Below are 11,810 nucleotides of genomic sequence, written 5' to 3' on the forward strand. Positions count from 1 at the left end.
TCAGACACTGTCACAGAGTGTGAGAGGAGAGTTGACGGAAAAGATGGCGGTTGACCTAGTTTCAAAGTTTATAGGCCTACCGTGTATACTCGGTAATACCGGTGTTGACGCGAGTGTATTACTCGGTGGGAAAATGTCCACACCGCGGCAACTCTAATGTCTTCTATATATCTAGTGCCAGTAGCTAGCGTCTAACTTATACGGGAAACTCAGACAATGACGTTGAAAAGTTCCTTAAAAAATAGAAAGTTTTTCTTTGACTAACCATTCAGAAGCATCCTGCTGAATTCTCGGAGCCTAAGGTTCTGCAGGAGCCTCCTCTCCTTCTTCAGGATCCGATTCAGGTTCGAACATATATGGTTGAACCACTGAAGCTGCCATGTCCGCTAATTTCACATGCTACGTACACTCTCTCCGTAACCATGGTAACAGTTTGTTAGAAGGGTGTGTCCAAATGCAATGGGCGGTAGCTAATTTGCATTGAAGCTACACCCCCCTGAAACAGCGCATTCTGAAAGGGACTGAACCAGAGAGAATAGCTGTAGGCGAGATTTTTTTTCCTAAAAGTCAATTCAAGCAAACAGCTTCAAAAACATGTTTTTGGAAACTCAAATGCTATGTTTACTTGTTGTAAAAATAGCATAATATGTCACCTTTAAATAGTTAGTTGAATGACGTCACGTGTAAGGCGGATTGTTCTAGAAGATTACTCTTTGTCAGCTAGAGATGCGGCATGAGAGAAGGTGAACAGCTTGTGATGAATCTAGTTTCAAAGTCCCTGCAAATAGCATGCAGCCAACGAGGTAGGCTATGTTTTTTGTTGTTTCCCTGTATTTCGTTTGGCTTGTTTGGCTCTTTGTGTTCCGTGTTATTTATGATCTTATGTAAGGCTAATGCCGTTTCTGTTGTACTGTGTGTTCATCTATAGTTTTCACGGTGAAGTTGGAGTAAAAGTCTGCAATAAAACCCGTCAAAGGAACCACTGGTGTCTGCCGACTGCTTTTAGACTAGAGGGATTTATACAATATATTTGACATAGCAAACAATTTCACATTATATCTTAAAAATAAAACACAATTAGCTGTATTAGTCAAGGAAAGAACACTTTCAGACTTGGAATTTGTGTTTATATACGTGAACCACCAAATGTCAGAGCTTTAACGGCCAATCACACAAATCACACGCATGTCATGGGACCAGAGCCCGTCTACGAATATTAGACATTCTCTGATGGGACCCAAAATGAATTGGATTTTTACTTCCGGAACCACACTGCGGCGCTCTGCTGCCCTCTAGCGACGTCATGGTGAAGTAGGAACCGACTGTCAGTGTTGCCAGATTTCCCGCCCAATCTGGCAACACTGCCGATTATGTACGACGCAAGGTTACCATGACAATACCAAACACAAAACGACTTCCAGAGGGAGAAACTACCTTGAAATGTGTCTTAACTAAGCTTGAGTACGTTTTCTTTCAATTGCAATATGGCAAATGTCAGAAGTTACTGCCTCAACGTCCGAGTCGGAAACTGGAACGAAGATATGTACTTAGCGGAGGTAAGTGAAACGAAGAAGTCAGCCGTGTCCATGCTCCGCTGGATACTGTGGATAAAAGGTGGCCTACAAGTTGTTAACGTTGGTGTTCATGTCTTTCAGGCTGAGCTGAAAGATTTTGTTGAGAGAAAAGAGAGGGGCCAGCTCGCTGTCCAGAAGAGCAGCTTCCTGAACGACAGCCTTCTTCAACAGGTGAAGCGGTTCATCGTGTTGATTGATCTACCGCTGCTCCACCCCGTCCACCTCTTAAAACACACAGAATGCCCCCAAAGGGACAGGCATACAGGAGGTTGTGGGGGCCTGTTGACAATTTAGAATACCGAATCAACTTAAAAGCCTGACATGATTGATCTATAATGTCTATGTGGGCCTAACAAATTAACCATGAACGTAGTAGGCCTAAAGGGACGTTACCTCCTATGCGGACTGGGAGGACGTGTCCCCTACAATGTTGGATGAGAGCGAATATGTCTCGCTCTCTCACAATATTTCCTTGTAACGTCTAGCGATCGGACTCACGAAAAAGGCCCAGAAACGGCTGTTTTTCCTGAGGCAGCTCAGGAAATTCAAGCTGCCAACATACATGCTGGTGAATTTCTATACGGCCATCATCGAGTCCATCGTCACCTCCGCCATCATCACCTGGTTCCCCGCAGCGGCGGCCAAGGACAAGGCCAAGCTGCAGCGGGTGATACGCTCGGCGGAGAGGGTGATTGGATGCCCCTTGCCCCCCCTTGGGGCCCTGTTTAACAGCAGGGCTCTGGGGAGGGCCAGGAAGATAATGGCGGACCCAGCACACCCAGGCCACGGTCTCTTCGTTCCGCTCCCTTCAGGCAGGAGGTTGCGGTCACTAAAGACTCTAAAAACTAGACATTCGTACAGCTTCTTCCCCACGGCCATCCGACTCCTAAATGCACTGCCCCCCCCCCCCCCCCCCCCCCTGACCTGTCTCCCCACTCAGTGATCCAGTGATCAAATGGTCTGTTGTACCCAATCACGTGAGCTCTCTGCACTTTGGCACTCTATATTTATTATATTATTTATTTACATTTGCAATGTCTTGTCCTGTCTTGTCTGTCCTGTTGTGAACTCCACTGTACCAAAACAAATTCCAAACGTGTTTACATGTCATGGCAATAAAGTCTTCTGAATCTGAATCTGAATCTGAATCTGACTATAGGAATGCAGTATCAGCGCATTCGCATGCTTGTTCGTCTCCAAGGAATACATGGTCGGCTCAAAATTAATATATCATTTTTATATACAGCTTATATATATATATATATATATATATATATATATATATATATATATATAGTATATATATATATATATATATATACATATATATAGTAGTACTATATAATAGCAGGCCTGTCGCACAATTTAATCAAATTGGTCAGTGGCATGTCCCAAGCAGCCTGCAGCTAACACACACACACAGCACGCGAAAACGCCCACATACACCGCACGCATATACATACATGCACACGCGCACGAACACAAACGCACGAGCTGACGCAGACGTTTCAAGACAAAGGCAGCACAGGACACTGCATACACACACCGCACGCACACACATGAACGGCAAGCGCCCTGCAGCTCACACACATACACAGCACGCGCGAACACACACATGCACGCACGCGCATACACAGCGCATTCACACGCACACGCCTACGAACACACACGTGTGCGCTGACGCAGACATTTCAAGTCAAAGGCAGCGCATACACACACACACACACACCGTACACACATGCATATGATACACGCATGCACACAGGCACGCGTTGAAAGACAACGGCAAGATCCATCCCGCATCCCGCAATGTCTTACGATATCCCCCCTTCCGGTGTCGCCGTCGACAAACTCTCCTAGGTAAGATGTTCTGTCTATAGACTGTAGAAATTGCGATAAGAGAAGTTAAGAGACAATTCCTCACGGTCGTTAATTTTTTCACATAAAAACCGTTAGGCCTATATTCAAACATTGCCTGGGCTTTTGAACTGAGTTCAGAGTAGTGTTGGCTCGTTCGTTCGCGAACCGGTTCGAATGACCGAGTCTTTAGGACGAACGAACTGAAACGGTTCGTCTCTCTCGTTCGTTCGGTCGTCTCGTTCACCATTCGATTCACCGGAAACTCGACTGAACGAACGAACGAGTTTCCGGTAGCACTAACTCCACTGAGTCTGACTGACTCAGCTGAGAACCGTGCAATGGCGTGCATTCCATGATGAGATTCACTGTTACCGGAAACTAGGCTGAATCGCGAACGACTCCTCCACGTTCAGTCGAGTTTCCGGTGAATCGATTCACCGGAAACTCGACTGAACTAGGAGGAGTCGTTCACGAATCGTATGTTCGTTCAGCCTGGTTTCCGGTAGCGGTAAATCGCATCATGGAATGGACCCCATTGCACGGTTCTCAGCTGAGTCAGTCAGACTCAGTGGAGTTAGTGCTACCGGAAACTCGACTGAACGAACGAACGAACGAACGATTCGCAAACGACTCCTCGTGACGAACTGAATCACGCGAACTGGGTCACAGAAACGAATCATTGAATCCACCAATTTTGTCGGGGGGGGGGGTATATTAACATTAGCCTGGCTCCGCCCGCCTAAGTACTTCCGCTCAATTTGAATTTCCCTGCTTCAGTACTAGGTCTAGACCTGCTGTATGTAATTTGGTTTTCTGGGGCCGCCACAGCGGCGCCCAATCAGCGAACAGAGGGTGTGTCTGAGAACAATGACGATGGCGTGCCGTGTTGTCAACGATTAGACCCAGCTTCGAAAGTTGACTGCATACATCATCTCTGGCCTTACTATAAAATATTGATTTACAATGTGCAATTTTTTCCCTGATAAATTAAATTTGACGAACAAAACCTGCAGCTGTCGTTGACGGACATTTTCGTGCAGACGCGCAAGGTGTTTGGTTTGTGTACAACCTGCGCGTGATTCCCGGCGCATGACATACGTCACAACCAAACGTTAGCGATTGGTTATGGCAGATCCAGAGTGGCACTGGGCAGATCCAATCATTTTAAACTTCAACAGACACCCGCCTTCAAGTGAGTTAACGTTTGTCAATTGATTAGGTCCAGACTCTCTGTACAAATGAAATTAAGTGAAGTACGAGAGTCTGGTAGAACCAGGCTATATTAACATGTGACTGCATACAAATGTCTCAAGAGACATGGTGACTAATGTATGATAGTAAGCATTATTGTCCCTAACACTTATATTCAGAAACAATACTGCCTCAAAAGGCTATTGGCCTAAGCAACACCAGTAGAGGCATATACTTTCCCCTGAAATTGTAAATGTTGCAAACGTGCAAAAATATATATTTATGTGGCATTCAGTCCAATGTTTCAAATATATCTGTCACATTCAATAGGCCAATGCTGTGGTAAAGTGTGTAAAGTATGGCCAAGTGTTTCTTTCTGTTCAATAGATAGAACTCCATCAATCCCCTGTAGGCGAAATTTGTTAATGTTTGTCCCTATAAAACAATAATGGTAAAAATATATATACAAAACATGACGGTAACTCTCAGGTCAAACCGTCCAATCTGAAGGCTGTACTTAAAGGGGTAGTTTGGAATTTTGTACAAAGGGCCTGATTCCCAAGTGAGCTTTGGTATTCTTTATCACTGGAGACAGTTTTCAACACATTTCATTCAGTCCTTCTAGTTGCAGAGTTCGCTCGTGCTAGGCTAGCGCACGTTAACGGGCAATGCTAGCCTGCTATTAAAAACAGTGTTACCCACTCCACAGTACACCCGAGGTAAATCAATTATAACGACAGACTATACATTTAAATGTCTGTTTATAGAATAATGTTAGAAATAAAACCAACCTTGCATTGCATTGCATTTTGAGGGAATTGCTGGGTCTCAGCAGCAGTGTTATATTCCTGGTAGTAGGCTACGGCAGCGGCGGACTGATACCTAGGTTACCGGCTCTAATTTTTTTACCTGCCGCTGTCATTGCTACAAACGCAGAGTACAGTGAACGAAGGAATTCTATTAGCGTATTCCATTAAATAGATATGGCCACGTTTGTAGGACTTAGCGATGCATCTGCTTTTGAAGACGATTATGAGGAATTTGTTTTATCCAACGAACCGTACATGTACGAGCCGGTGTTTTGATGTCCAAGCCAGCAGCAACAGGCCACAGTTGAGTCCTTTCTGGATCTCGCACTGGAAATTGGTGGAAACTTTGTGGTGCCCATCTGTAGCGTTTATTTCTACAATTTCTAAAAGCACACTGAACTACCATGTTGCCTAGTCCTTCAATTTCGCTTCTGTCCCACGCTTCTCTGTTTACGTTCTTCGGTCGTGATTCGGTTACAAAACTAACCGGCGCATAGTTCAGCTTCTGCTGAGAAAGTAGTCCCTCGATGATTCATGCGATGCAAGGTTCGTTTTATTTCTAACATTATTCTATCAACACAGACATTTAAATCTATAGTCTGGCGTTATAATTGATTTACCTCGGGTGTACTGTGGAGTGGGTAAGACTGTTTTTAATAGCAGGCTAGCATTGCCCGTTGCCGTGCGCTAGCCTAGCACGAGCGAACTCTGCAACTAGAAGGACTGAATGAAATGTGTTGGAAACTGTCTCCAGTGATAAAGAATACCAATGCTCAGTTGGGAATCAGGCCCTATGTCCAAAATTCCGAACTACCCCTTTAACCTCTCCCCCTACTCACTTCCACCAATGCAAAAAAGCGAACAGAACTAAGTAGGGGAGGGTGTAGCCTAACTAGTTTGTGAACGAGCCAGAGAAACGCAACGCAAATTCAATGTGAACATGTTTGAGGCTTTGTAATAAAATCCAGGACGATTTTCAAATTCCGCCCGGACACATTTTTTTAAAAGTGTCTCAAAAAGGGGGCATGTCCGGGCAAAAGAGGACGTCAGGTTACCCTACGTACGGGGAATCCATTTGATTCCTACCTGTTCCACTGTTAAATAGCTGTGCAAATTGGTGGGCGCTATATTGGTAATTTCTCTGCGTGAGTAATACGAAGTGTGGCGTGTGTCAGCGTGTGCATGGGTTGAACTTTGTGTGTCTCACGACGAATGCGTGAGACTTGAGAGCCCTGCATTGCGCCGACCGGCATATCAACACACACAAGCCACGTGATCTTAAAGAGACAGTGTTATTGACAACGAAAACGTGTCGATAACACAGTATGGTGAATTATGTTAGAGTCCACCTCAAGAATATACTTTGTTGCTCAAATGTAATATTACCCTCTTCCTTGAGCGTCCCGAAATATCTTTACACTTTTTTGCTCAAACTTAATATTACTCTTCTCCTTGATCCTCCCAAAATGTCTTGCGATATTGATATCCCCCCTCCCCCTGCGGACATTTTTTATGTTTTGTGTGTATGCTATGTGTGAGCTACTACTGCCTGTCTTGGCCAGGACATTTGAAGAGATGTTTAATCTTAATGATGATTATTATTTTCAACTAACAAATAGTATTTGCCATGCATTTTAAAATGTCAATGCTCTTTTCAGCCCTGAATAATGGTTAAAGCTATTGAATAATTGATTTGCTTGCATAGTACACTACACTTCCATTGAACAATTACCCCTGTTACCCATAAATTGACTCATTATAATGCAATCAAATGCCCCGACACAGCTGCTTTCAGACACACCTGTAAGTCCTGATATTCTCCTGCTATACAACATATCCTGACATTTGTACCCTGAAAATCTCCTGAATAATACTACCCCTGAGGTAGTATTTTTTCCGTAGGAAATGTAAATTACCTTATATGTGAATGAGGAGTATAAAGTCTGTATTTCTCACACCACTTCAGTGGGTGTGTTGATGACACTTCTGCATGTCATTGAGTGCCCCCCTAAATGATAATCAGCCTGTTGCCTTTTGTTCGCTGAATGGCTAAAAATATTTAAATGTTGGCACTGCTTTTAAGAGTCATTTGTGGTGAACGCTAAAAGATAGGTCTTATCGTAACCCTAAAAGTACACATCATACAATAAATTACAATAAATTAGTTCACAGCTGCACGTGTATATCATTATTTTTATTTTTATTATTGTCACAGTCAGCAGAACATTATAGGGTACCGTCCCTCCACTCACTGTTTTCTCAGTTAAATACAGAAATCAACTACATTTGTCCAAGTGTTCGTTAAATGTGAAAATAAGCAAAAGAATACGCTTTCTATCTCCGGTAACGCATTCGTTGGCGACGCCAATAACATTTGTATTCACCTATTACGTAATGAAGCATGCATAATAATTTCCTCCTTACGTTATGAAGCAAGCATAATAATTTGTAAGCCGTTTTCACACATTTTTGCCGCATTTATATCTTAGGAGATTCGACCCTGAGGGTGATTGACACTTGATGCTTTATATGCGGACATCGATGTCGTTCAGACATCATTAGAATAAACGGGGTGTTTAGGGGGGTGGGCTTGCAAGGTGCGGGATATGTGTGGCTCATCGCGATCATCTTAAATGTTGCTAAATTGATGCATCATATATTCCGTTGCATCCACAAAATCCGAAGCATCGATCGATGAAAGATTGGTGCATGAGTTAGACAAATAGAAGAAACGACTGTTACGTAGGTGGGTTGGCTCATCCTTATTAACGTATTCCGTTCAATGTAAACATCAGGTTAGTATAGGTAGTTATTTTGTATGAGGATTTCAATCCCTTTTCTTTTCCCCCCCTCTGCTCAGGTACCCCCGCCCCTTGTACGGGCTGAGGTCACGTCAGCCCTATTCAGTGTATGCTGTGTACATTTATATGTATATACGTTTAGTTAAACACCTTTCTATGTGACAACGACGAAGAAGAAGGGCACACACACCTTACCCGATTGGTCACCCCCAATGTGTGTCCCTCTAATCATGATAGTTATTTAATAAATATACAATATAATCGAATTTAAAAGACATCTGTGTTGGTGTGTGTGTGTGTGTGTGTGTGTGTGTGTGTGTGTGTGTGTGTGTGTGTGTGTGTGTGTGTAGGTGGACCTCACTGTGTCCACAGATGGAGGGTTACACATCGGCGACACTGTGATGCTGGTGAATATGGGCGGCTCCAGCAGGGGGTGCACTGCTGTTAGCATCAATGCAGACACTAGCAGCTTGACAAACCCCCCTGGCCCAGTCATCCAAGCCCCATGTGGCGTCAGCGCTGGTCAAAGTGTACAGCCCTGCACCCGCACTGCCTTTAGCATCACAAGGTACACACCTTCCCCATACGTGCTAGCCTGTATCTGTAGCCATCTAAAGTAAGCGCCGTGGTGGTTGTGGTTATAATGCTTGCTATGTCTCTTATTTAGTATAGATGGCGCTTCTTCTGGAACACCTCTGTATTATGGGCAAAGTTTTGCTCTGAGAACAACAAGCGGTTTTGCTGGTGCTGTGAGTAATCATATACTGCTATCTAATCATTTATCTATCTAATCATTATGTGTTCAACCCTGGACGGTTCAACACGCTGCGTTGTGTCTTGAGGGATACATGTGTGCTGGGGGGGGATGGCAAGACCTGGTGTTCTCTAATCTAATCAGTAAGGCTTCTTTGGTCACTATGCCAAGATTACCTTTTTAACTTGATGTCTCCAGATTGGGTCCATCAGGTGCAGACCACGTTCTGAACAGCACTGCATTGACGCTTGGTTAAATTCTTCTTTGACAACACATTCCCTTGTTCCTCTATAACAGGGGTTCTCAAAGTTTTGACAACTGAGGGCCAATTTAGGAACCCAAAATTTGACTAAGGGCCGCCAAAGAAAAAAAGAAATTGGTGGCAAACGCCGTCAGCATCCCAGTGGTCAAAAAAAACATTGCACCGTGGACCTCCGGGTATGAGGTCAAGTGAGGTCTAAATCACTGAAACTGAGGTTCAACCTTTCAAAGTAATGTACAGTCGGATTAAAAATAACAAATGTAAAAGGATTTAATTGAAATCTAGAGAGTCGACTTTTCTCTTTATATTTATTTATATTTGTTTAAATTAATATTGATATAATAATAAAAAGAAAACATATTTTTTATTTTTTTTATAACTTACATAATTATGTATGTCATTGCTGGCCGCCAGGAATGATTCTGTGGGCCACCATTGGCCCGCGGGCCGCACTTTGAGAACCAATGCTCTATAACAACAAAAGCATATTTTTAGTGACAGACTTCAGGTTGTGACTAAAAATATGGGATTGATGGTTACTTGACTCAGTAAAACCACCCTAAACATGTTATCTCTGTGTGGTTGTATACTTTTATTTTCTCCCTAGCTGTGTTTGACCAGTGATCTGCAGACCTTTCAAAGGGTAGGTCTAGATATTGTTTATAAACGTGTGTGTGTGTGTGGGTGGGGGGGGGGGGGGGGGGGGGGGGCATTATTCCTTATTGTGTAGGCCTGTGTTCTCTTTGTCTTTAAGCCCCACATTTATTGTGCATTTATGTGTGTTTGCCTCATGTTGCTAACACAGTAAATGTGTCAGAAGTGGTTTACTTGTTTTCCTACTCCGTTATAGTTAATAAGGAAAAGTGAGGCAGGTAATAGTGGGAATTTGTAAGTATGAGTTGGACATCTATCGGTTGGACATGTATTTGTCGTATAAGCTGACACCTGTAGGATGCCACCAGATGTATTGGATGAATCAAATGAAAAGGAAAACCGCTATGCATCACAGGATATGGTGCAGAATTAAATCGAAATTTGCTCACTTATTTTACAGCGCATTTTGGTTCTTAAGTTCTAGCCTTGAGAGACCATCCAGATATTGAGGTTTGGCCTTCGCAATAAATATCAGTCAGTCCAGGAATTGATTTCCAAGTATGGATCACTCAAATGGTGCACTTTGTGGGTAACACGTTAACAAATTCTGAGACGGCCAAATTTGTTGCTGACATTTCTTTCCTTGAATTTAAGTGTGCAAAGAAGTCCCGCCTGCAGGAAGTGAGTTTGAATATGGATAGTTCCTTCCTGTCATGGTGGAAGATTGTGCACTTTGACCCCCAGGAGAGGCTTGAGTATGAGGGTCTGCCCGCCCCTGTAAGTCTGACCTCATATCTATTTGCTCTATATTAACTCAAAATGCTATCATCTCTTCCTCATGCACCCAGCCATTCTTGTTATATTCCTATGCTATATTTCGAGTGTATTATTTCCAAAGTTCTTCCCTAGAGAGCTATATTCAGCCCTCGAGCCTTTATGTTATGTCATGATTTAATCTCATTGGAACGTCTCTTTTTTTATTTCTCTTTCAAATCTTTTTGCTTTGATGAGATTTACAAAATCATACGTTAATTTCTGCCATATTAGATGTTCTGCCATGTCCTAACCTTAAATAACCATCCATTGATAATCATCATTATGTTCAATGATGTCATCTCCACAGTCAAAGCTGAACCTATAATAAATTGTCATAACTACACAGCATCCCTATTTTAAAAAGAGGAACAATGCTGTCAATATGCAGTTTCTGCAATACCCCTTGTGTCAAGCTTTTTGCAATAGCATTGACTTACAGATGGAGTTGGAGATAATTGACACATTTATTGTACTTGAAATCCCAACAGGCAAATGTTAAAGTGTTGATCGTACACTGCAAGACAAACCAGGCTCTAGCCGTTCTGGGTGACCAAGTCCTTTGGTAATTACCTGTTCATGTTCTAAACTAAACATTGAGAAATTGACACATTGTATTGTAAACATTTGAGAGATGAACTCTGTTTCTGTGCAGGACTGCATTTGGCCGTGAGTATGAAGTCACAGCCCATACCTTCCTGGATTCGCACAAGGCTGAGAATGACAACAACCACTGGCTAATAGCCACCTCTGACCCTGGAGGGGCGGGGCTTCTAATTGTGGGACACCAAAAAGACAGAACAGCCGACGCAACAGAACCGCACAGTCCGACCCAAAATGAGTGACCATGCCATGTAAAATGGTAACAAAATGCAAACTTTATGTTTCTTTAAAACAGGGGCCGCACCGGAGTTATGAAACCAAAATAAAACATCTTTAAAAGCTCCACATATTTCCTGACTCTTTATTTAGAAATCGCTCATATGCTCATTTCAATCCTTTCTGTTATTTATGTCGCTCACACATTTGCATTGAGGTGATAACACGCTCTCATGCTCATTGATCGTTTGCTAAAGGTTTAGTTGACCATTCAGGTTGACCATTCAGAAACTGCCCAGCTGGAACTACCTGTAGACTAATTGAAATATGAAT

At 43.0% G+C, this 11,810-nt stretch overlaps 2 protein-coding genes across 2 annotated transcripts in view; both read left to right on the forward strand.

Moving 5' to 3' along the window:
• igf1ra (insulin-like growth factor 1a receptor) overlaps positions 1-11,810 on the forward strand; it is a 178,868-nt gene that overhangs the window by 71,023 nt on the left and 96,035 nt on the right. The gene's annotated exons all lie outside the window — the stretch shown is intronic.
• On the forward strand, positions 819-11,599 carry LOC130389330 (cilia- and flagella-associated protein 161-like). The gene is made up of 8 exons (XM_056599065.1): positions 819-1,556; positions 1,656-1,745; positions 8,586-8,803; positions 8,903-8,984; positions 9,859-9,894; positions 10,500-10,622; positions 11,150-11,223; positions 11,314-11,599. The coding sequence occupies exons 1-8, from the start codon at positions 1,485-1,487 to the stop codon at positions 11,501-11,503; spliced, it is 885 nt and encodes a 294-aa protein (XP_056455040.1). The 5' UTR covers positions 819-1,484; the 3' UTR covers positions 11,504-11,599.

The sequence above is a fragment of the Gadus chalcogrammus genome, chromosome 9, assembly GCF_026213295.1.
Source record: "Gadus chalcogrammus isolate NIFS_2021 chromosome 9, NIFS_Gcha_1.0, whole genome shotgun sequence".
In the NCBI taxonomy this organism is placed as follows: Eukaryota; Metazoa; Chordata; class Actinopteri; order Gadiformes; family Gadidae; genus Gadus; species Gadus chalcogrammus.